Source organism: Phascolarctos cinereus, unplaced genomic scaffold (assembly GCF_003287225.1).
Source record: "Phascolarctos cinereus isolate Bilbo 61053 unplaced genomic scaffold, phaCin_HiC Scaffold_2;HRSCAF=192, whole genome shotgun sequence".
In the NCBI taxonomy this organism is placed as follows: domain Eukaryota; kingdom Metazoa; phylum Chordata; class Mammalia; order Diprotodontia; family Phascolarctidae; genus Phascolarctos; species Phascolarctos cinereus.
Genome location: NW_027555625.1, coordinates 146,925,909 through 146,951,387, shown reverse-complemented (window position 1 = coordinate 146,951,387; position 25,479 = coordinate 146,925,909). Strand labels below are relative to the sequence as shown.

General features: G+C 47.5%; 1 protein-coding gene across 1 annotated transcript; it reads left to right on the top strand.

Annotated features, from left to right (window-relative positions):
• On the top strand, nucleotides 1-25,479 carry PROM2 (prominin 2). The gene is made up of 24 exons (XM_020988321.2): nucleotides 1-422; nucleotides 1,391-1,440; nucleotides 3,785-3,987; nucleotides 4,226-4,346; nucleotides 4,584-4,647; nucleotides 5,069-5,158; nucleotides 5,711-5,910; nucleotides 7,740-7,814; nucleotides 8,092-8,155; nucleotides 8,691-8,850; nucleotides 9,463-9,615; nucleotides 10,354-10,477; nucleotides 11,074-11,165; nucleotides 11,284-11,368; nucleotides 12,893-13,039; nucleotides 17,556-17,627; nucleotides 18,638-18,730; nucleotides 19,322-19,375; nucleotides 19,671-19,751; nucleotides 20,020-20,088; nucleotides 22,516-22,605; nucleotides 23,164-23,270; nucleotides 23,622-23,693; nucleotides 24,941-25,479. Exons 1-23 carry the CDS (start codon nucleotides 179-181, stop codon nucleotides 23,683-23,685), a joined length of 2,502 nt encoding a protein of 833 aa, XP_020843980.1. The 5' UTR covers nucleotides 1-178; the 3' UTR covers nucleotides 23,686-23,693; nucleotides 24,941-25,479.

Sequence of the window (25,479 nt, the reverse complement as noted above, 5' to 3'; positions counted from 1 at the left end):
GAGCCAGATCTGGAAGTAGCAAACCAGTTGGGCCGGTTTTAGAAACTCCGGTGAGCGGAGGACTAGAGAGAAGGATGTGTGTCCTGCCCTCTCCTCCTTGCCTGCACACAGAACTGTTGAAACGCCCCCTGCCCCAGCTCCTGCTGTCTGTCTCCAGGACGGCTGGGTCCCTTTCCAGATGAGGCACTCCGGAAGCCTGGGCCCTATCGCCCTCCTGCTGGGGCTGGAGCTGGCCCTATGCAGGGGCCAGGCGACTTCACAGTACTGCGGGCCACAGGGCCAGGCGGAGAGATTGCATTTTACCCGGCTGGGCAAAGGCCGCTGGCTGGATCTTCAGGCGCGGCCACCTGGGTCCCTGGATCCCCTCTACAGGATGGTGCGGGGCTTCCTGGACATGGTGCAGCTTAACCCCTTTCCAGAAGGTGAGGATGGGGGGGGGTCTGGGGGAAAGGGCAAAGTCCTCTGACCATCACAGAGCCTTGTCACTCCCTCTACCTGTGGGGCTACTCATTTTCTACCGGGGTCTGTCCTAACTCCCTGCCGATGTGGTGCTTGTGCCGGCCAGGACAAGAGGGACCCAGACATCTTTGGCCCTGGCGCCATCTGGGAGAGAACTCCCAATAGCTCCTTCTTCCAGGATTGGCAGCATTCCTAGGAGAACTAGGACAGTGGCGTTGGTGGCAGAGGGAATGTTTTGAAATGGCTGGGAAGGCTTTGAAGTGGAGAGCACAGGGTCGGGGTGGAGGGGCTGGGGGTTCAGCAGGTGCCAGTCTTGGGGTCAGTAGGAGGAAGAGTGAAGAGTTTCAGGGCTGTGGTCTCAGGGATGGGCTGCCCTCTCCATCTCTGTTCTTTCTCTTTGGGTGGAGGGGAAGAAACGTTAGAGCGGGCTGGGCCTCTTGCTCTGAATCCCTGCATCCCACTCACCTTTGCAACCTGGTAGGCATGGTGCCCCTGTATGGCAGAGCCTCTGAGAATCAGAAATTGTGAGTCTCTGACCACTCTTAAATAGCGTCTGCCCCACTGCGCAGATTGGGGAGGTCTGGGTGGGGTTGGGGAGCAAGCTGCTGGGAAGAATAGGGTGTAACTTGGAGTGTTCTCTCCTAAGTTCTACCTCCCCCACTCCCTGATCAAGCCCAGCTCCCTGTAGCAGGTCTGGGCAGGACCTTATGGGGCAAGGTGTCCTTTCCATGGCATATAGGGTGTGTATGGGGGAGGAGTTCCCTGAACCCTCCCTCCTGAATTTCCAAAGCTCCTGTTCATTTAAAGATATGAAATATCTCCGTGATGACTCTCCAGATTGGCTACTGGCGATCTGGGTAGGGGTTGGGAAGGCAAGCTAGGTAGCAAGATGAGGTGGTAGTGATGGTAGTGATGTCTCCCTTTTCTGTAGGGCTGGTTCGAGTGGCCCTGAATGAACCCTCTTCTGTTCGAACCTCAGATGTGAGTATCAAGAGGCCAGATTATTTTTGGTGGGGATGGTGTATAAATCTCAAGGGATAGGAGGGACAGAGTTGGGGTGGGGGGGGAGATAGAGCTTTATAGAATCGTAGGATACTGGAACTAGAATGAACCTTCGAGATTTGTGAGGCTGGGTGCTATAGTGAAAAGAGGACTGGATTTGGAGTCAGGAGAGATCTGGATTGGAATCTCATCTCCCACAGGCACACTAGCTGTGTAATTGTGGGCAAGCCTCAGTTTCTTTATCTGTAAAAGAAGGCCATTAATGTCCATACACCCATCTCATAGGATAGTGAATCAAACAAAAGATTGTGTGTAAAGCACTTTACGAACCTCAAAACACTAAAGCAAATGTCAGCTATTAGCCTGGTGGTGCAGTGGTTAGAGCTCTGGAGCTGGAGTCAGGAAGACTTGAATTCTTGCTGGCTTGCCTCTGGGCAAGTCACTTAACCTCTGCTTGCCTCAGTTTCCTCATCTGTAAAAGAAGGATAAGTTTAGTACTTAGCTCATGGGGTAGTAGTGAGGATAAAAACTTCAAAACATCTCTGAAATATACCCCTTTCTCTCTTCTGACACTGCCACCCCCCTGGTATAGGGGTCATGTCTGGACTATTACAATAACCTGCCTGTTGGTCTGCCTGCTGCTAGTCTCTCTGGGCTCCAACCCACCTTTATTCAGCCATCAAAGTGATTTTCCTAAAGTGTAAATCTGACCACGTCACTCCCCCATTCAGTAAACTCCAGCGGTTCCGTCTCCTCCAGGATCAGCTATGAAGTCTGTTTAGCGTTCAGAGTCCTCCGTAACCTAAGCCCCCTCCACCTTCCCAGTCTTCTCCTAGCACCCCCAACCCCAACCCCATACGCTTTGATCAAGTGACATCAGCCTCCTTGCTGTTCCTCAAACAAGACCCTCTATCTCTTGACTCCAGGAGTTTTCACTGGCTGTCCCCCAAGCCTGGAATGTCCTCCTTCCTCACCTCTACCTCTTGGCTTCCTTCAGGTTCCAGATAAAACCCCATCTTCTCCTGGAAACCATTCTCAAATCCCCCAATTCTAGTGGCTTCCCTCTGTTGATTGTTTCCTATCCCTCCGGTATGTAGCTTGCTTGCACTGAGTTGTTTGCATGCCACTCCCCTGTTAGAGTGTAAGCTCCTTGAAGGCAAAGACTGTCTTTTGCCTATTTCTATATCCTGAGTGCTTAGTGTGGTCCCTGGCACGTTTTTGTTGTTGCTGAGTCTTTTCGGTTGTGTCTGACTCTTCGTGACCCCATTTGGGGTTTTCTTGGCAAAGATACCAGAGTTGTTTGCCATTTCCTTACAGATGAGGAACTGAAACAAACAAGGTTAAGTGACTTGCCCAGGGTCACAAGGCTAGTAAGTATCTGAGCCCAGATTTCACTTCATGAGGATGTCTTCCTGATTCCAAGCTCCTTGGCTTGATGGCTGTGTCACTGAAATGCCCTCCTGGCACACAGTAGGCACTTAATAAATGCTTATGATTGATTACTTTGCAAAAAAAAAAAAAGCACTTTGCAAACCTTGAAGTACCATATAAACATAGCTATTATTATTATGATTATCAGCGAGTCCAACACCTTCACTTCAAAGACAAGGTGAGGCCTAGAGATTGGAAGCGACGGGCCTGGTGTTACCTGTCGGCATCCCATAGTGTTACCTAGTGGCATACATTGTTGTTCAGTCATTCAGTCATGCACAGCTCTTCGTGACCCTATGGATCATAGCGCACCAGTGCTTCTTGGAAAAGAGACTGGAGCAGTTTGCCATTTCCTTCTCCAGTGAATTAAGGCAGACAGAAGTTACAAGGGACTTGCCCAGGGCTACACAGCTATTAAGCTTCTGAGACTGGATCTGAACTCAGGTCTTCCTGAGCTCCAGGTACAGCTCTCTATGCACTGAGCCACTTAGCTGCTTCAGTAGCATACACAGGGAGGCTAAAACCCAGATCTTCTCACTGCCTATCTTACAGGTAGTGGTCTTGAGTTCAATTCGCTTTTGGTCCAATTTCCCATTACCTTCCACCCCTTCAAGGAGGGGTGATTGGGAGCGGATTAAGGACCACGCTATCTTAATCTGTGAATTATTTTTGCAGCTAACTTGAGTGCTCAGCTCATTGTTCAGTGCTGGATGTCCATAAACTGAGCAAAGGGCGGGGTTATAATTTGGGAGAGGGTGGCAATGGGAGGGCTAGTCTGTCAGTCCCTTCTGAGTGTTAATTAATTATGTGTAGGGGGAGACGGAGAAGGTGGACTGGGCCAGAGGTCCTGGCTGACATCTTCCCTCTCTCCCTCCCTTACCACCCGCTGCAGGTGGTCCGGTATGAGGCTGGCTACGTGGTGTGTGCTGTGATTGCTGGCCTCTTCCTCCTTATCGTTCCCACCGTCGGGTTTTGCTTCTGCTGTTGCCGTTGCCGCCGGCGCTGTGGGGGCCGCGTCAAGGTTGAGCACAAGTCTATGGCCTGTGAGAGGGGCAGCCTCATGACTTTCCTGCTGCTCATCACTCTTCTCCTCCTGTAATCACGGACCCTCCATTAGGGGACCTGGGAGGGAGGGGTGGCCAGGAGGGACAGAGGGAGGCAAATTGGTATGGTGTGGTATTAGGAGATCCAGGAGGCTCAAGTGCACTTCACTGTGTTTTGCGGGGAGGGGAAGCAGAGGATTTCTGGCTCCCCTAATCCCTGGTAAGAGCCTTGGGGGCATCCCCTGCCTGCTGTGGATACTGACCACAGCTTTCTCTCCCTTCTGCAATAGGACCGGTGTGATCTGTGCTTTCATTACCAACCAAAAGACACACGATGAGGTAGGCCCTGGTGTCCGGGCTGTGCCTGGCGTGCTGAATTCCCTACAAGGTCTGGTCTCTGATGTCCCCCAGGTGAGCAGTAATCCTTTTTTTTTTTTTTTTGCCGCAGCAGCAGGTGAGCAGGGAAGCAACCAGATTGTAGGTGGTCAGGGAGGCAGCCAGCTGCCGCTTGGGAGCTAATTGTGGCCTGTGGGTAGATCCAGTGGATAGGAATTGCCTGGAGAAAGGTAATGCTCCTGAGGCTTTCTAGGTAGACCTGGAGGAGGTGAAGGCACCAGCTTGGATTTGGTATTTCCTTTGCCTCTACAGGAGCTGAAGGCAGTGGCTGAGCAGTTCTCCATCCCCCAGAATCGAGTCTTGGAGGAATTGGATGGTGAGAGCTTGAGAGCCGTGGAATTCCTTGGAACCTGCAGGCATGGGCTGCTTAGGAGCCCAGCACCTCCTCAGAGGCTGAGCTCATAAAGTCCAGTAACTCCCTGGGAGGAAGCCTCCCCTCACTCCCTCAGCATCCACGCTGCCTTTGGGAAGCTCCCACAAAGGTGGGGTTTAGATCTAGGCACTTAGTGCATCCTGGCACTGAGCAAGGACCTGCTACTTGCAGAGCCCTGGGCTGCAGCTGGCAGACAATATCAAGCCCCTGTCCTTTGGGAGCCTTGAGTTCTGATCCCCATCTAATCTCTACGAGGCTGGCTTGGTCCCTGGATCTGCCAGGTCTGTCCTCCTCTCCTCCACTGACCTTTATTGTTTCAAGATCTGTCTCCCCCATAAAATTGTTCGTTGTCTCCTGTCTCCAGCTGTTGGTGTAAACCTTGGCAGCACCATCCATACCCAGCTCAGGGGCACAGTGTATCCTATGCTAGCCACCCTACAAAGACTGGGCCAAGGTAAGAGGGGCCCTGAATCCATGGGTGCATGGCATGTGAGTGTGAATGTGTGTGAATGTATTGGGGTGTGTGCATGGGTGTGGAACTGGGGTGTGTGTGTGTGTGTGTGTGTGTGTGTGTGTGTGGTGTGTGAATATGGATGGGTGTGGAAAGTATGGGTGCATTGGTGTATATGAGAAATTTGTGGAGGAAGAAGGGAGCGGAGTGAGGGTGAGAAAGACTGAAAGGGCTTTGTTCATGAGGCAGTTAGGTAGCACAGTGTTGGAATCAGTAAGTCCTGGGTTCTTATCCAGATTCAGACAATTAGCTCTGTGACCCTGGACAAGTCACTTAACCTCTCATCCTCAGTTTTCTCTTCTGTAAAATGGGGTTAATAACAGCACTTACCTCCCAGGACTGTTATGAAGATCAAATAAAATACATAAATTTGTGCTGCAAGCTTAGGAAGTTTTATGTAAATGTTAGCTATTTGATGATGATGATGATGATGATGTTGATGTTAATTGAGCTTTAAATTCAACCCCTTGACTTAATTCGTCCCACCCCTCTCAGACTTGCAGGTTTCTTTGGACCACCTTCAGCTACTCAACTCCAGCACAGGCTATCTACAGACTCAGCAAGAGCCTCTGGTTTCCTCTTTGCAGGACCATAGGCACAAGCTTCTCTCCCTGCTCCAGGACGGCCAGTGCCAGGGCTGTGCCAGTGCCCTGAGTCATATCCAGCTCTTGGAGCTGGGGGCCAATTTCAGCCAGGTGGGTACCCAGGGGCCAGCTGGCATCATAGCAGTATGGCTTGGACCTCATGGTGGTGGGCGGGGTGGGGCATGGGGGCAGTGGGCGAAGTGAGAGGCGTAGGAGTAGAACAAAGGGAGCTCAGGACTCAGGACTCTCGGGCTTGAGGTGGGACTTTGAGTGGAACCAGAAAGAGGATGGAGGAGGCAGAGACTTAACTCAGCTCTCTGCCTTCGGGTGTCCCCATTGCCTTGTAGCATAAAGAGAAGACATTTCAGAGACAGTTAGATGGTGTGGTGGATAGGGCTCTGGGCCTGGTGTCAGGAAGACCTGAATTTAAATGTGGCTTCAGACATTTACTAACTGTGTGACCCTGCACAAGTCACTTGACTTCTGTCTGCCTCATTTCCTCCACTGTAAAATGGAGATAATAGTGGCACCTACTTCCCAGAGATAACAATGGACAGTGCCTGGCATGCAGTAGGAGCTTAATCAATCCTTGTTCCCTTCTTCCCTAAAGAAATTCTAGATGGGAATTGGGTGCAGGAAAATTGGTGCATGTGTGGTGTTTCTAGAAGGAGTGAATATTTTGTCCTCCTTCTCTCTCTTCTCTTTCCCACTACTCTTTAATATTCTCAATGTTTTTTCCTTCCTCTGCTTTCTCTCTCTCCTCCCATGCTATCCCCAACTCACATGTCTTCCAAGTTGGGTTAATGACTCAAGTCAGCCAAACTCCAACCCTTCATCTACCTTTCCTTATTTCTAAAACAGCTCAATCACAGTGGATAGAATGGTGGACTTGGAGTCAGGAAGTTCAAATCCCTGCCTTAGACACTTACTCATTGTGTGCGCTTGGACAAGTCACTTAACCTCAGCCTCAGTTTGCTCACCTGTAAAATTGATATAATAATAGCACTTAGCTCATGGTATTGTGTTGGGATAATCAAATGAGATAATTATATTTAAAGTGATTCATAGCCCTTAGAGTGCTAGATAAAGGGTTAGGGACTGGACCCATGATTTCATTGATATAAGTAACTCCTGGATGGAGAAATTCCCTTTACCAATGGCAGGATATGCCTTTTCTGCACTGTACAGTTCCACAGAAACACGAGCTGTTAATTATTCTTCTGTTCTGTGCAATTTCTTCCTGCAGCTCTCTGCCACGCCTGGCTCTAGAATCTTTGGACAAGAAGATTTATAACTAAAAGAGATCATAGAAGTCATCTGTCCAAACCCCTCATTTTTAAGAGTTAAAGAATAAAAGAAATGACTTATCCAAGGTCACACCAAGCAATAAATAGCAGAGAGAGACCAGAACTCAGTTTTTCTAAACCCTCATCTAGTGTTCTTTCAAATGACTTCTCACTGCCTCGTAGGTTAGACTCAAGGCAGCCCATCTCAGTCTTTTTGGTCTTAGGACCCCTTTTACACTATTAAAAATTATTGAGGCTCCCTCCCAATAGCTTTTATTTATTTGGGTTATATCTATCAATATTTATCACATTTGAAATTAAAATGTTTTAGTATTATTATGAAGATAGTTTTAACCTTGTGGACCTCTGGGAGAGTGTTGGGGGCCCCCAGGGTTCCCCAGGCTATGCTTTGAGAACTGCAGGACTAGGTAATATATTTGAGGATTTAAGTGTCTGGTTTTAAATAAACATCTTCTGATTCTCAATCCCATTTCTTTCCACTAGGTCAAGGTCATGTAGGGAAAGTGTCTGGACCTTGGGATCATAGGCTGTAGACTAGAAGGGTTTCCAGATCCAGTGTCTGGATCAGGACTGAGTTGGTTTGGGGAGGGAGGTAGATTTATCTCTATGAATTTTTGAATGCTGTGATTTCAGGTACCTTCTGTGAAGAGCGTCCTCCAGAAGTTGAAGAGTGTCCCAGAGGCCAATTTTTCCAACATGGTTCAGAAGGTGTGTATCTTGGGGGATAAGAAGTGGGATTAGACTTGAGGAAAATGGAATTCCTGTGTTTTTTCTTGGTTCAGGGTTTTTTTCTTGGTTTGAGGTTCACTTCCTAGCAAGCCATCTCACCTTCTCACTTCTGGGGAGAAGCCTCCAGACTTGGACAAGACCTTCTTCAAAATGTGTTAAGATCCTCAGATCCAGCTAAGAGCCCCTCTTAGAACTGGGGACAGGGATGGTTTTCTCTGATCTAGAGGGTGTGACCTCTTCTTCTGCTCCTCTCCAGGATAACAGCACATTCAATACACTCCCAGTTCTAACAGCTATGGAGACAGCAAACATAGTTCAAGGTGAGTTGTCCTCTGCCAGCAGGAACCCCGGGGAGGCTCCTACTCTTAACTTCCTACTGCAGGCATGAGTTTCTGTAAGCCATGGTAACCAGCTAGCAATGGACCCATAGGTCACAGAATCTCCTGTGAAGAGTTTCTCTTGAGGAAAGGATAAGCTAGGGGTAGAAGAATAATGTCTGATAGTGGAAAGAACACTAGATTTGGGTTTTGTTCCTTCACCCTACTAGCTGTGTGACCTTGAACAAGCATGACCTCTCTGAACTTTGGCTTCCTCATCTATAAAATGGGGATAATACCCATCCTGCTTAACTTGAAGAGATTTTATCAGGTCTAAGTGGGACAAAGCATATGAAAGTACCTGGTAAACTATAAAGCACTATACTTATTTAAAGTGGGAGGTGGAGGCTTTCCCTTGACAACTTCAGGGTACTATCAGGAACAGTAAGAAGAGAAACATCTAAATAGGCTCTAGGATAATAGAAGATAGAAATGTGAGTCCATAATTGTTATTGCTATCTCACACCTCCCCTTGCAGAGCTGAAGGAGGAGGTGGCTCAGATCCCAGAGGAAGTGAGGACCCTGTCTGAAGGCTTTCCAGGCTCTGAGGCTGCTGACCGTTGGAGGCAGGCTCTTGCACAGGCAGAGAACAGTAGCAGGCCTTACCTACGTATGATCCAGAGATATGAGAGATACAGGTATTGGGTGAGTTGGGGGAGGGCAGATCCAGGGGTAGAGAGAAAATATAGCTGCCCTCCTACCTACTCCCTGCCCTATGCACTCAAGATTCAGATTTCTGAGTACCCGCTCCCAACATCCTGTACTTAGCTCCTCTCATCCTCCAGGGCTTAGTTACTCCTCCTCCCAACTTAGCCTTGACCTCTAGTATTTCAGCCCTCAAACCCAGTGAGTCCTATGCTATTCATTTTTTCCTCAGCCTTTGAAACAAGGGGTATCAGTTTCCAGTTTCTTCCCATCAGTAGGATGAGGGGGTTGGAGCAGTCAATGACTTCTAAGGTTTTTCTGAGCCCCTAAAATCCTGTGTTCTTATGGTCCCAAGTGTTTCCAGATCAGTAACCGAAAGCTTAGGATCAATTCTGTCCATGTACTTAAATATTCATGTACTACTCATGTACATCCAGCCTTAGGGTTAGTGTCTTTTTCCTCTTCCTCTGGCACTGCACCCTTGGCATTGTTCTATGTTTTTATCCCTCCAAGGCCTGTGAAAGAGGTAGGAAAAGTTCATTTTCTTCCTGACCTCTCACATCTTGACTCTCCCCATCCATTTCCTCCCTACCCCACCATGGTAGGTGGATTGCAGGTTATGTGCTGTCCTCCGTGATCCTATTGGTGGTCATCTGTAACTTGCTGGGCCTCAGCCTGGGCCTCTGGGGCATATCTGCCCGAGAAGACTCCAGCCACACCGAAGCCAAGGGCGAGGCTGGGGCTCAATTTCTCATGGCGTAAGGATGAGGTGGGGCAGGGGAACTGAGAGGGGCAAGATAGGACAACAAATGGAATTGGGCTCTAAGGGCTTGGGGTGAAGGGTGCTGGTGCCAGCTGGCCCCTACTGTTCCTCCTATGTCCTAGGGAGTGGCTTCCATACTCCACAAGCTGTGGAGGTATGAGGTAGGGGGTCACTGGGCCTCAGTATGAGTCCTATTGTGTGTTTGGTGACCACCTAGGTCTGGCAGCTCATACATAGACAATCCAGGTCTTACTGTCTCCATGGCCTTATTTATTTATTTGGTCCCATCTGGCCCATGGAGCTGACCAGATGGTAGGAAAGGGGCCAGCAGTCCCAAGGATGGCTCTGTCCTCTGCCCTGTCCTTCCCTCCCCACCCAGTAGTGAAAGCTGCCCCCTTTTCTGCTCCTTCAGACCCTCCACTCTTCCCTTCCCTCTTCCTTAGCACCTGCTCAGCATGGTTCTTTCTCCCCTATGAAATAAAGAAAGAGCACCTTGTAGATAGTTACTGACCCCTGTCTTAACTTGGCCCTAGGTGGATCCAATTAGGTTTGCTTGGAGGTTCCCCATGGTCAACATGAGGCTAGTTCAGTATCCCAGGCGGTCCTGAGCAGTTCCCAATTCCATGGTTGCCTGAGGAGGAGTAGAAAGAGAGATATTTGGGTCAGGGATGGGAGCAAGCCAGGACCTACCTCCTTTTCACCCTCTTGATCCCCTGCCCTGTCTTTTCCACAGGGGTGTGGGCTTAAGCTTCCTTTTCTCTGGACCCTTCATCATCCTTATCTTTGCCACCTTCCTCCTGGGGGGCAACGTCCAGACGCTGGTGTGCCGAAGCTGGGAGAACCAGGAGCTGTACCAGGTGAGGCCTGGCCCAGGGCCTGTGGGCTGGCCCTTGTCTCACTGGATAAATAGAGACATAGGCTACCAAAGCTTCTGTCCCAGGGGTTGGGCTTAAGAGAAGCAAGGGGGGAGACCAATAGAAACACAGAATGGAAGAGACAGTGAAAAACAAACATGGAAACACTGGGGACAGGGAAAGACAAAGAGATAGCAGCAGCAGGTGGGAGTGAGAGAGACTTGGGCAGAAATCCTAGAAGTCCCTGGGTGAACTCCTTGTCATATTACTGTTGAAAACAAAGATAAGAAGTGGTGTCATTATACCCATCAGTTAATACTCCATTCTTGAAATTGAGAACAGAAACCAGGAGGCCTGACACCCAGTTTGTCCCCAATTTGTAAGTCCAGGAATTGGTGGGAAATTTATTTTCTATAGCTAAGACCACTTTCCTGTATCCTGGGAAGCTACCTGTTGGAGAAGTCTCTTGATTTGGGTTCATGACTAGGGGCATTGCTGTGTGTTATCCAATCACCATGCCAAGAGAGGCCAGGGCCCTGGGAGAAGAGGGGGCTGTCTTAATCATTGCTGTAGACTTCCTTTCCCCACTTCATGTGTAGTTTGCTGACACCCCAGGGAACTTGCCCCCATCCATGAACCTGTCCCACCTCCTGGGCCTCAAGAAGGACATCAGCATCCCTTCTGCCTATCAGTGAGTGTCTCCGTCAGCATCTTGGCCTTCTCAGGGCTGGGAAGGGGGAGATGTTAGAAATGGGGTGAGAGGTCAATGGGAGGGTTGGCCCCACCCTGATTCCTTGCTGCTCTCCTAGGCAATGTAAGGAGGGTGCTGCTCTCTGGAAGGTCCTACAGCTTAATGGCTCCTATGACCCAGAAAAGCACCTGGACATTAATAAGGTAAGAAACTTGAAAAGAATCACAAGTTGGCCACCTCTAAAAACAGGCATGGCAGGATTCTGACCCTCTCTGTCCTGGAGACTTGAGCTCCTACTGGCTTCTGGCTCTTAGGTCAGGCGGTCAGTAGCCAAGGGGGCAGCACTGGGGCCCCATTCAGAGAGGACTCTCTGAATTCAGCCCTGGCGTCTGAGCCATAGGTTCCCAGTCCCCTGGCAGCAACGCAACTAGGGTGAGGACTGGATAGCCAGAGGTTGACTGTGGTTAGGGGAAAGGGAGGTGGACATAAGGGGCACAAGAATAAGAAAGGCAAGGGCTGTAGTAGAATAAGTACGGAGGTAAGAGTCAGCTAACCCAGCTCTTGCCAATTACAATCTGTGGGAGCTTGGGCAATTCTCCCTCTCTGAACCTAATTCTCCTCATTTATAAAATGAAAGGATTAGAGTAGATGATCTCTAAAGATCAAAGGAAATAATACATGTAAAGCCCTTTGTAAATTCTAAAGCACTATATATATATATATATGCAAGCTAGTATTATATCCAAGGTCCTTTCATGCATTCATATCATGTGACTTCAGTGATGTGGCTAGGGACCAGGTGCAGAATGGAGAGCAAAGGGGTCATTGTGCTTTCTTCCTGTGAGTTTCTTTCTGTGTTTAGGGGGCCAATCTCCTAAAAGAACAGGAAGATACAAGCTATCAGTCAGGGCCCAAGAGAGGGACCTGAGAGTCCTTGTAGATGGCTAATCTGAGAGTCAGAGGTCCTGAATTCTTTTTCCTGTCCTGTTCTGGCTGTGTGATATTAGGCAAATGACTTAATCTCTTGAGGTCTCTGTTTTCCATCGATTAACTGAGAGATTTAGGCTAGCTCCTCCCAACTTGGTGGCTCAGTGGGTAGAGTGCTGGTCCTCAAGTCTAACCTGACTTCAAATCCAGCTTCAGATACTTACTAGCTGTGTAACCCTGGGCAAGTCACTTAACCTCTGTTTGCCTTAATGCACTAGAGAAGGAAATGGCCACCTGCTCCAGAATCTTTGCCAAGAAAACCCCATGAACAGCATTGGTTTAAGAATGACTGAACAATGGGGCTATGTTCTCCATCTGTTAACAGAGATTTAAGTTGGCTCCTCCCGGTTCTTAGATTATATGATTCTATAAAAATTAATTTACATGTAAAGTGCTTTGCAGTCCATAAAGCAATAAATAAATGTTAGTTATTGTTACTGCTACTAATAACAAATGCTTATTCACCTGGGCTATGAATACCTAGTTACCTCCTCTGAGTTTTGGTTTCCTCATCTGTAACATGGATGATAACACTTGTAGTATCTCACCTCCCAGGGTTATTTTGAAGCTCAAAATGGAGGTGAGATGTGTAAAGAACTTTGTAAACTCAAAGTGCTATGTAACAGTTAATTCTTTGGGCAAACTGGGGGTGATGGAGGAGGAGGTAAGAGGGGACACTTCTTTCCCTGGTTGCCTATGGGTTGGTCCTGGCTCAATATGCCTGTTTCTCCTTATCCTAGTATACTGCCAAGCTGCGGGAGCAGGTGGAGAGCTTTAATATAGATATGAAGGATCTGGACCTGCTGAATGAAGCTGCTAAGAGAGATCTAGAGGCCTTCAGGAGCAGCGGGATAGAGAAGATTGACTACCCCAGCTTCCTCACTCAGGTCAGCCTGCTGCCTCCCCTGCACGCTCCAACCCCTTGGGGCTGCCTCCTTAGCTCCTTAGTACCCTGGCCTGTTCACTCTGATCTTGGACCAAAGATCTCTGGTCCTCAGCTTCCTCCTGTATAAAATAAAGGGGTTGGACCAGATGATCTTCTGTGGTCCCTTCTACTTCTAGAGCTTATAACCTTATGAACCTGTGACATTCTCATCTAATCTGAGGTGCCCCTGCATAGACTTCTAGAATATGGGAACTGGAAAATTCTTGGGCTTCATGTCAGAGAGGCAACCCTGATTCAGAGGTCCCTGGGTAAGAGAAAGAACTTAGAGTCATGAAAGCTTGGCTGGAATCCCACTCCAGATCCTTATGTTGCCCAGTGTGGCCCTGTGCAGATTTGAATATGTCTCAGACCCTCCTCCCCCAACTCCTACCCCATTTACTCATCTGTAGAGTGGGGTTAATAAAAATTGCAAAGCCAACCTTGCAGGATTATTGTTCTTTGTAAACCCCAAAGCACTGCACATATGAGCTGTTATTATTAGCTGGCCCCTTTGCCTCATTTTAGAGATGAGAAAATTGAGGCCCAGGGATCCTTTACAGCTGCGTTCATAAAGACCTGAGAGCTCTTTCCGCTACATTCTCTCCTGTTACTGGCTACTGAACTGAATCAAGGAATGTCAGCACTGAGAGGGACCTTAGAGCCATCTACTCTAGATAGGGGTTACCCTATCTGAACAAGCATCTTCTCTTGCCCTTTGAAAAATATTCAATCTGCTTCCTCTTGGAGACTTGGGAGACTTTTTGAAGTCAGTGGGAGAGAGAGGCAAACCCATTACTTGGGCAGGGGGAGGGGGAAACAGTGAGGAAGGGGTAGCCTATTCCACTTTGGGATAGCTCCAAATTGTTAATAAGTTTTTCCTTATGTCAAGTCTAAGTAATCTACTTTTCTGCAACTTAAGTATTGGAGATAAAACGACAATAGCACAACAGTCCTTGCCCTCATTCTACTGGGAGAAAACAACATTAATATAGATAAGTAAATTAAAAATATATGCTTAGTAATTTGTGGGAGAGAGAACACTAGACACTTGAGGCTGGTCAGGCAGGCCTCCCTCCCTTCTCCCCTCCCCTTCCCCTTCCCCCACTGGAGCTAAGCCTCGAAGGAAGCTAGGAATCAGAGGCAGGGTGAGGAGGGAATGTATTCCAGATGTAGGGAACAGACTATTCAAAGGCATGGCAATGGGAGATGCATGGTTGTATACAGAGAACAAAGTCTGCCAGTTTGCTTGGAACATAGGATGTGCTAAAGAAAATAATGTTGGGAAAACCTGAAAAGACAGGCTGCAGCCAGATTGTAAAGATCTTTAAATGCTGGAGGTATTGAATGCATTTTATCTTCAAGACAGTTGGAAGCTAGTGGAAGTGTTTGAGCAGGGCAGTCACATGATCAGACTCGTGCTTTCCGAATGTCAGGCCGGATGGGAGGGGAGAGGCTGGAGGCGGGGAGACTGGTTAGGAGGCTTATTGCACAGGCTGGAGGCAGATGACAAAGGCCTGAACTGGTATGGTGTCTGTGTGAGTGGAGAGAAGGGAACAGATGAGAGAGATGTGGAAGACATAGAATCAATAAGGCTTGGCCACCCCCCACTTGGATGTGGGCCTAAGGGGGAGTGAAGAGTCAAGGACGACTCTGAGGGGTTGTAAATCTGGGTGAGTACCTGGAAGGAGAGTGGCCTACTTAACGGAAGCAAAGAAATTAGGAAGAAAGGGAGGGTTTGGGTTTTTTTTGAGGGGAGTGTGAAAAAAAATTAGTTTTGTTTGGGATGTATTGAGAGTTTCAGATGCCTATGGGACATCCAGGCATCCTGAGGGAGAGACTGGAGGCAGCATGTACCAGACAGGTCATTCTACTGCCCGCTCCTCTACCACTACTTCCTCTTGGATCCCACTGGAGACAGCCCAGGACCCAGAGTCCAAGAGCCCTGGGAATTTCATCTGACTTGTAACTGAAACCTTTTTTATATGCTGTCTTCCCCAATTAGAGGGGAATCCCCTTCCCTTATGAGCTCCTTGGGAGCTTTTCTATTTGCATCCTGAATTCTTTGAAGGAAAAGCGCTTAATAAATGCTTTTTTATTCATACATGTATGCATGCATGCAGGACTGGGTCTCAAGAGAGCAATTCAGGCTAGATGTATAGATCTTGGGAGTCATCCACATAGAGATAAAAGTTGAACCCATGAGAGCTGATGAGATCACTCACTGAGAGAGCCTGGAGAGAAGAGGACCCAGGGTAGAGTCCTGGAGCACTCAAACACAGACTTGGATGACGATCACTCAGTATTAGAGACTCATGAGGAGTGGCAGAGAGGTAGGAGAAGAACTAGAAGATAATAGGGCTGCGACAACCTATGGTGGAGAGAAGATCCAGGGAAGCAAGTCATCAATGGCGTAGGATCATGCAGAAAGGTCAAAGAGACAGAGAGACTGAGAAAAAGCCACTGGAATTGTGCAAATAAGAGGTTACTGTAAGAAAAGCAGTGTCACCTAATGGATGGAGGTTGGCTTGTGGTCAGAAAGACCTGGCCTTTTTCTTATACTATCCAAGGCTTCTTAAACTTTTTCCACTCGTGACTTCTTTTTGCCTAAGAAATTTTTATGTGACACTGGGTATATAGGTATATAAAACAGGTATACAAATCAAACATTTACTGATAATAAATCATAAAGAAATTTATTTTAAAACAGATCCTTTAGTATACATAGAATTTTTACCATTTATTAAAGACAATTGTCTCAGGGCAGCTAGGTGGTGCAGTGGATAGAGCACCGGCCCTGGAGTCAGGATGACCTAAGTTCAAATCCAGCCTCAGACACATAATACTCACTAACTGTGTGACTCTGGGCAAGTCACTTAACCCCAATGGTCTCACCGAAGAAAGAAAGAAAAAGAAAGAAAGAAAGAAAGAAAGAAAGAAAGAAGAAGGAAGGAAGGAAGGAAGGAAGGAAGGAAGGAAGGAAGGAAGGAAGGAAGGAAGGAAGGAAGGAAGGAAGGAAGGAAGACAGTAGTCCTGAATCTGAGCTGAGGTGTTTCTGGCAGCATTCATTGGTGTTGTGTGAGGTGATGGCATGCACAGTGCAAAGTGCACATGCTTTGTGTTTAGAACCAAGGCTGCAGTGAAGTCGCACAATACAGCGTGGGCAAACACTGCCAGAAACATGCATTTGATTTTGAATTAATTTTTGGTCGGGCATTCAGAAACCTCTTACTGTTGCCAAATTTTTCGTGATCCCCACATTGTACCCATATGGGGTCACAACCCACAATTTAAAAAATGCTGTTAGTTGTACTAGCTATGTGATCGTGGCTAAGTCACAGTTTCTCAGAGCCCAACAATTCCTCAAGACTGTAAGTTAATAGACAAGTTGACAGTCTCTATCAGTGGAAGGAATTTTCTTTTTTATTTTATTTTATTTTATTTTTAATTTATGGAATAAAACAAGCATTTCCATAACATAGTACAATAAAAAAGATGGATTGCACATGAAACTGCCAATCTACTATGCACATCTTGCCTTTCAATATACAACAAAATTACTATGTAAATTTCTTTTTTTTACCCCTTTTTTTCCTTCCCTATTTTCATACCAGAATTTCTTTATATTAATGGTCCAGGCACAGATTTTTCCATTTTTAAAGGAAGAATGAATAAATAGTGATACATTTTTATTTCTGGGGAGTGAGGGGAGGGGAAAGGAATGTATTTAGTAATAGAGGTGATCTAAAAAAAACACCCTCAAAGATATCAATGATTTTTTTTTTAAGAGAGGGCATTGGTAACCTTGGAGAAAGCAGTTTCAGTTACATGAAGTTTGGGAGCTAGATTGCAAGGGGTTGAAAAGCGAGTGAGAGAAGAGGAAGTGGAGTCAAGTAGAATGTTGACAGCTTTTCACAGCTAGGAGTTTGGCTGTGAAAGGAAGGAAAAAGTCTTCAAGCCATTTTCCCTAGTTTTCTTCTGAGACCAAAAGGAAAAAGTCTGATTTCTTTTTCACGCAAGAAGTCTGCAAATAATGGTAGACAATTACCCTGTTTCTTTTAGTCTTCTCTTTTTCTTTTCTTTGGTGAGGCAATTGGATTAAGTGACTTGCCCAGAATCACAAAGCTAGTGAATATTATATGTCTGAGGCTGGGTTTGAACTCAGGTCGTCCTGACTCCAGGGCCGGTGCTCTAGTCACTGTGCCACCTAGCTGCTCCCACCCCAGGCTTTTATTTTTCAAGCTACACAACTTCTTAGTCTGTCCCAGAGCAACATGTTAGCCCCATACATTTTGCTATGCCCCATCCCAGGCCTCCATGTGTCTCTCTTGCCTGCTTGGCCTATAGAAGCTGGGAGATCTCTAACTCTAGAGATGCCTAAGTGTTAGAGTAGACTGTCCCAGAGAGACTAGACATGGGAGCAGGAGAGAAGGTAGGGTGGAACCTCTTCCCAGGGTTAAACTGCTGCTCTGTCCCTTCAGATCCAGAAGCCAGTGGTGAAAGTCGACATCTTGAAGCTAGTCAAGGAGTTGGAGAAGTTGAGTCAAGCCCAGGTAAACCAGGGGGAACAGAGGATTGGTGTAGGGCCAAGAGGAGGCTTAGGAGGGAGGTATGTGGGTAGAATTCCCTGATCAGGGAGATCTGGCTTGGGGCCATGGAGCTTGCTGGGAGAAAGTGAGATGGTAGAAAGAACCCTATATTTGGGGCCAGAAGACTCACATTTTAATCCCAATTCTTTACTTCTACTGGTCTAACCTTGAATAAGCCACTTACCTCTCTGGCTTCAATTCTTTTATCTGTAAGAGGAGAGGTGGTGTGTTAGATGATCTCTGGTGTTCCCAGATCTAAATCTTATCATATTATGGTACACTGACCACTAGGGACCAAGAGGAAGGAAATAATGCCCAGGGGGTGGGGTGGTAGGATGGAACCTACGGGCTTGTGGCCTTAAGGCTGAAGGTTCCCCATCCCTGAAATAATATATCTTACTTTTTTATTGGGAGGTAGGGGCTGAGTGAGACCTTTCAATGTACCTTCCTAAGGATGCTATGAGTCTACTCTTGGGTCTACCCAGATAGCTGTGTGACCTTGGGCAAGTCTTCTACTGTCTCTGAGTCTCAGTTCCTTCATCTGTCAAATGGGGTTTCTATTCCCTGGTTAACCTAAGGGTCAGACAAAATAATAGGCTTGAAAGTGGTTTGAAGAAGGGAAAAAAATTTACAGTATTGCTATTATTAAGAGCAGCTAGTTGGTGCAGTGGATAAAGCACTGGGCTTGGAATCAGGAAGATTCCTTTTCATGAATTCAAATCTGGCCTCAGACACTCAGTAGGTGTGTGACTCTGGGCAAGTCACTTAACCCTGTTTGCCTGAGTTCCTCATCTGTAAAATGAGCTGGAGAAGGAAATGGCAAACCACTCCAGTTTCTTTGCCGAGAAATCCCCAAAATGGAGCCATGAAGAGTCAGACATGACTACAAGCAACATTGCTATTCTTTCTTTCTTGATGTCCTGGGTCCATCCCCCTCCTCCCACTCCTCCCACTTCCACCCCTGATCCCTCCAGACTGAGTCTGCCCTGGGGCAGCAGCTGAAGCAGGAGGCTCAGGCCCTACAGTCCCTTTTCCAGGAGAAGATCCTCCCTCGGCAGACCCATGTGGTGAGTGCAGGGTCCTGGGGAGAAGAGGGAAAGGGGAGGGAGGTCCCAATGGCCAGGAATCTAAGAACCCTTAGGAACAAAGATAGAATCTTCTATCTGGCATTTAAGGCCCCTCAGAATCTGGCCCTTTCCTGTGTTTCCATCCTCTCTCACTTGACCCTGCTCCTTGAACTCTACATCCATTTACAGTAGTCTTGTTGTTTCTTGAGTGTCCTACATTTCATCTCCAGATTCTGTGCCTTTGAATAGGCTGTCCCTTCTGTCTGGACTGCTCTTCTTCCTCTCTTCTGGCTTCCTGGCTCCCTCTGCTCAAATCCTTCTGCAGGAGGCCTTTCTGAGTCCTTTCTGAATTCTTGGTGACTTTCTTCTGAGATTACCCTTCATCTACTTTGAATAATATTTTGTTGTTTGCAAATTGCAATTGTCTCCCCCATTAGAAAGCAAGCTTCTTGAGGGAAGGGATTGTCTTCCTTTCTTTGTAGCCCCTGTACTTAGCTGGCATATAGTAAGTGCTTAATCAATACTTGTCACTGACTTTTCACCTTTGCTTCCCCTTACTAACGTATCTCACCTCTGCTCTCTCCTAAACAGGTGACACTGAATCAAAGTGTCCATGCCCTGTCAGCATCTGCCTCAAATCTCCAGGTGCTGGGTCTGGGGTGGGGAAGTGGAGAACACGGGTTGGGGTGCCTACTGTCCCTAAGACAGCTGAGGGGAATGACTGGGAGGAATATCAGAAAGGAACTCCAAGATCTCAGATGCTAGCGGGCAAAGCCAAGAAAGGAACTTGGAATTACCCACATGCTGTGCCTTCCTAGGAGTAGACAGTGAGGGATGTGAAAGAGATGTCACCTGAGGAGCAGGGTCTCTAGGTCAGCATTTTGAAACCAGACCTGCAATGCTCCTTGCCCTCAATTTGCACTCCTCTGCCGTCCCTCAGCTGGTGGTTTCAGAAACTCTGGTCAATGTGAGCTCCTTGAAAACTGAGCTGCCCATCCGGGCTCACTGGATCTTGAAGAATGTGAGTGAGAAGGAAAGGGCAAGAGCCGGGGATCTGAAGCAGAGAGTGGAGGTGGGGAGGGAGAAGAGGAGAAGGGCAAACTGGGTCTCCTCCTGGTGCTGGGCGTACAATTTATAGATTCTAGCTTTTTCCTATCACTCTGAAGTCTAGTGTCCCCACTTCAGAACCAGCTCTTGAGGGCAGCTCCTGGGATGTTTGAGAAGATGGGTTCTTCCCAGTCTGTTCTCTCAGGTCTTTCTAAGAAATGGGCATCCTCTTTTCTTCACAGGAAAGTGAGTGCTTCCTGAATAGAGAAATGGCATACTTCATCCAATACGTGAACTGGGCGAGAGAGATGGTGAGTGATGGGGACCCAGGCAGCTTGTGATCACTTCTGAAGTAATCTCTTCATTTCTGTATCCTCATCCACCAGTCCTCTCTTCATGTGCTGCTGTCAGATTATTCTTTGAGCAGAAAATGAATCAGTCAACAAGCATTTATTAAGTGCTTACCATGTGGCAGGTACTGTGCTAGATAAACACTGGTGATACAAAAAAGAAAAAAAAATCACAAAACAATCTCACAAAAGCCCTTGCCTTTAAGGAATTCACATTCTAATGGAGGAGAAAACATGCAAAAAAGTGGTCGTATAAGACATATACTGTGTAGATGGAAGTCAATCTCAAATGCAGGGCACTAGCAGTGGGGGAGACTGTGACAGGTCTCCTTCCTAGGAAGGAAGGTGGGATTGGAGCACGCCCACAAACCCTCTATAGATCCTCACTGTCTACAGGATCGAGTCCATGTTCCTTAGCTTGGCATTCTAGTTTGTCCCAAAGGTTTCTGTGCAATCTTATTCCCTTCCACTCTCTACACAAACCCTTCACTGAACCATTGCCCCTAAAGCACACCTTGGGCCTTCACATCTCTTTGCCTTGAATCTCTGTAAGGAGCCCTGGATTCGGAAACAGAGCACTTGGGTTTGAATCTATGTTCTGATATTACCCCGGACTTTAGATAAGTCACTTGAGCTGTATTGATGTCTCATTTTCTTTCTAGAGTGAAAAAAGGGTCAGACAAGATGATCTCTTGAGGTCCTTCTAGCTCTAAATATTTTATAGCTGAGGAAACTGAAGTCCAGAGAAATGGGAAATTATTTGCCAAAAGTCACATGAGTACAGAGTTGAAAAGCCAGAACTAGAAAGTGGGGGGTGGGGGGCTAGGGGATGGGTCTCCTGATTTCCAGCTTAGAGCTCTTTCCCTCAAATCACACCATGTCTGGTTGTTGCCTCACTGTTTGATAGAAGGATGACTTGTCACCTCAGCCAACACTGTGAGCTCCTGGAGCACAGAAACAGTGTGTGTTTATCTTTTTTGTTTCCCATACATAGCACCTGACACAGTGATGGGCAGACGGGAGATGCCCAGCAGATATTGTTTGGAGCAGAAAACCAGGCAATGTGCCCGCTTGCATATGTTTATGCATGAGGGACAATCTGGCATGTCAGAAAGCACATGGGAGTTGGAGTCAGGAGAAATGTGGGTTCATGTCCTGTCTCTGACACTTACGAGTTGTGTGACTGGGCAAATGACTTTGTCTCTCAGCCTCAGTTTCCCCATCTGTAAAATCAGGACAATAACATCAGTAGGATGTACCTATAAGGTTGTAATATCAAATGCAATAAAGGATGGCAAGTGTTTTGCAAACCTTAAAATAACATATAAATGTTAACTATTATTATCATATGTTATACAATCTATACATGTCTTTATCTGTAGACACATCCATATTAATGTATGTATACCTATCTATTTGTGTCTAAATGAATGTTCTTGTGCTACGAATCCTCCTATCCCTATATGTACATGTGTGTTTATGGTTATTCTCTTGCCCGACAAATATGCAAAGGAGTAGCTCCTGCATGCTAGGACCTTTCTGTGATACAAGATGAATGGTTTCTGTCCTTGTCTAAAAGTTGAGAGAAGATAATTATACAATTAGCTACAATATTAAGCAGTGTAAGATAAATGCTGTGCGTGAGTGCCACAGAGTGGGTTAGGAACTCAGAAATGGGAGAGATCACCTCTGGTTTGGGAAGACTCCTGAAAGAAGTGATGTTTGACATGGGCCTTGAAGGATGGATTAGAATTTTGGCAGGTGGAGATTTGAGGTGTAAGAATAGAATATTTGATAGCAATAGCATAATTCTTGAGAGCCGGGATGGTTTCATTTTTGTCTTTGTCTTTCCAACTACTAGCATTGGTGTCTGGTAGGAGCTTAATAATTGTTTGTTGAATGGAATTGAATTGGAATGGGGAAGTTATTCCAGTCTCTCTCTCTCTCTCTGTCCTCACCCCTCCATTGCATTTGCAGTTTACTTATATGTGGTGGTATGTTGTTGTTTGCCAAGGAGTGGAGGTGGAAGGAGACAGAGAGACCTCTCAGAGGTTGCTGCGATGCTCAATCTTGGGACTAGGGTCCTTGAACAGGAATGGTCCTGGGAAAAGAGATGAAATCCCTAGCCCCAGCCAATGTAATCTATGCCAAGGACCCCTTAGGGTATTCTTGGCGCTGAGTGCTTCTGCCTTAGAGTGGCTTCTGGACATTTCTTAGGGAATCTCCCCTCCCTTCTCGATGGGACACTTTTCTGTGGAAACCCTAGAGTTTTTTTTTGTTGTTGTTGTTTTTCCTGTGGGAGCATTAGAGAGGGAGAAGAGAAGGAGAATAGGGCCCTGGGGATCCAGGTCCCCCCACAACCTTTCCCTAGTAGCCTTGTCTCCACAGGTCACTGAGCACATCGCCACCTGCCAACCCCTGTCTGGGGCACTGGACAATGGCCGAGTGATCCTGTGTGACCTTATCGCTAATCCCTGGGTAAGTGGCCCTTTTCCTCATAAAATCAAATCGGCAAGTAGGATGTCCATTGTGTGGGAAGCGCAATGGGAATGCAAAAAACTGTAAAGTAGCTACTGCTCTTTAAGAGCTTATATTCCAGGTCTCCCTTCTCACCTGGTATGATACTTGTCCATCCTTGGTCCCTTGTCTCAGAACTACTCCCCCTCCCCCTTCCCTTTCCCACACCTTCCAGGAGGGGATAGAACCAAGGCTGTGCCCAGGGTCTGCCAGCCAAGGCAGCTGCCTTGGACATAAAACAAGAGAGTGGTAAGGTAACAGAGCACAGAATCTCTGAGAAGGAAAAGACCCCAGAAGCCACATAGCCCAACCTGTAATGGCTATTGGACCCCCACTCCAAGCCCTGCCTCCTCCTGTCCCTTCTCCCAGGGCTCCTCATGTCTTTGGAGATTTTTCTCTGTGGTGTCTGCATACAGGAAGAGCTCACATCAGCTCTCCCACCAGTCGGGCAGAGCTGTTCTTGGTTGGGCCCTGGGGTGAAGTGGACACCTTTCACTTGTCTGAGCCTGTGTGTTTCAGAATGCCTTCTGGTTCTGCCTGGCCTGGTGCACCTTCTTGCTTATCCCCAGCATCATCTTTGCAATCAAGACCACTAAGCACTTCCGACCCATCAGGAAACGCTTAAGGTAAGGGGCTGGTTAATAAGGTGCCAGGATCACAGAGGGTCACTAGGAATCATTTTGTCTGATCACCAACTCCTCCTAGTCATGGAAGTTGGTCATGGCCCTAAGACATCCCAGGAAGAAGTGCAGGTCTTACTCTTAAAGACCAAAACCCCCTCTGAGCCTCAAGGTCACAAAGGTTTTTCATAGGTCTGGCCCATTTGGCCTCCTGCTGTACCTACCCCACCCCAGGGCAAGGTCTGCGGTTCTGAGGGCTCTTGGGGAGGAAGTGGGCTGGCTTAGCTTCTTGTCCCCAGGCTCCCAGAGATGAAGGGAGGGGAATGAGACTCCCTAACATCCTTCTCCTGGCCACAGCTCTACCAGCTCTGAGGAGACCCAGCTTTTTCACATCCCCAGAGTCACGTCACTGAAACTGTAGGATCCAGGGTAAGGAGAAAGAATTGCTCTGTATCCCAGGGAGAGGAGCCTGGGAGAATGAGGCCGCCGAGCAGTAGGGATCACAGGAAACATGCCTCCCTGGCTCTGAAGTCCCACGGGGGGAGGGAGGAGGGAAGGAGTCCAGGGGTCTGGTGCTCCAGGGAAGCCTGAGTTCGTCTTCCCCAGCCTCGTGTAACCATTGCTACAGAGCCACCATCACAAGATAGCTTAACTCACCCGCTCACCTCCTCCTTAAGTCTTTAGACCTTAATAAAATACTTGTTTGCATTTTTGTGAGTGAAATCAATCCCCATTCCCTTGGTCCAGCTTTATCACCCCTCAGTGTACCACTTTGAATCCCTCAGCTGTCCAGTGTACCATGTTAGTTGGGCCTAGAGATTTCCCCAAACTAGAAATGTCTGTATACCTTCTGGTTCCTAGACTTGTGCCCGCTCACTATCCTTTTCATCTTCATGTTGCCGCCCCTCCATCAATATGCTTCCCTCTTTGGCTCCCTTGTATTCTCCTCTCCTTCCCACGTGAGCCCTGTAATCTACCCCCATTCATTTATTCTTTCATCCATTCAAACGTTTATTAAACATCTACTGTTTTGCAAGGTGCTATGCTAGGCTCTGTGATACAAAGATGGATAGGCTACAGTCCTTGCCCCTGTGGAGTTGAAAGTCTATTAGGGGAGACAAGGCATGTACACACCCAAAGTAGAAAGGCACAAACAAAATGCAAAGAGAGGTTTCCTGGAGGAAATGGCAAGAGTTGAACCTTGAAGGTTAGGTAGAGTTTCAGCAGCCTCCCTTGCCCTTCACCTCTCCCCCTTCCTCCACATATAACCTCATTGCCCCTCTCCTTTTCTCTGCCCCTCACCCTGGGTTCTCTCTCTCTCTCTCTCTCTCTCTCTCTCTCTCTCTCTCTCTCTCTCTCTCTCATTTACTCACTCCTGCTTTCTTTTCCATTGATTCCCTGTAGACATACCTCTCCCCCAGTCCCAAGGCCCTCTCTCCTCTCCCCTGTACCTTTAATCTGCTCAGTTGTCCAGATTTACAGAACCAGTCCCTAGGCAGGAGACTCTTTCCCTTTCAGGCTAAGGGAAAATAACCTAGGAGATTCAGGACTTTCATCATGGAAGGAGTAGGCTGAGTGGAGGACAGTGACATCCAATTTAGCCTCCCCTGCCCAGGCCTCTAGGATTAGGTAGTACAACCTTGTTCAGCCCTGATGATTCTCTGTTCTCTTTGCAGCTTCTGGGAAGGCCTGGATTTTTGCCCAGACTACCCTCGCCTGCCCACTGCCAGAGGGTGAGGTCCAAGCTGCTGATCTCAGAGGGGAGGAGCCCTGTCATCTTTGATTCCTCTATCCCCTGCCAAGAAGCTGCCAGTCTTTGGGTCGCCAAGATAAATCTTTACTACTCCCTTGGTTTTGCTGTCAGAACTTCCTAGGAAGGGGACCTGGACTTGGGATGAGGGGTGCTTCCATGGACTGGCTTCCTCCAAGGCTGCTCAAGAGTAAAAGGGACTTGATGGGTTTGAAATGGGGCTCAGGCCCTTTGGCTCTTTTTTTTTCTCTTGCTGTGTGACCCAGGGCCATTCCCTTCCTTTCCCCCCCCTTCCTTTTTCCCTTCCTCCCCTCCCCTTCCTTTTCTTCCCCTTTCCTTTCTTTCCTTTTCCCCTTCCCTTTCCCCTTCCTATGCCCACCCTGCGTGTGACTCTGTATGCGGCTGGAATGTAGAGGAGGAGGGTAGTGGGTGTACCTCTGAACCATTAAAGTGTTTTTCACTTTC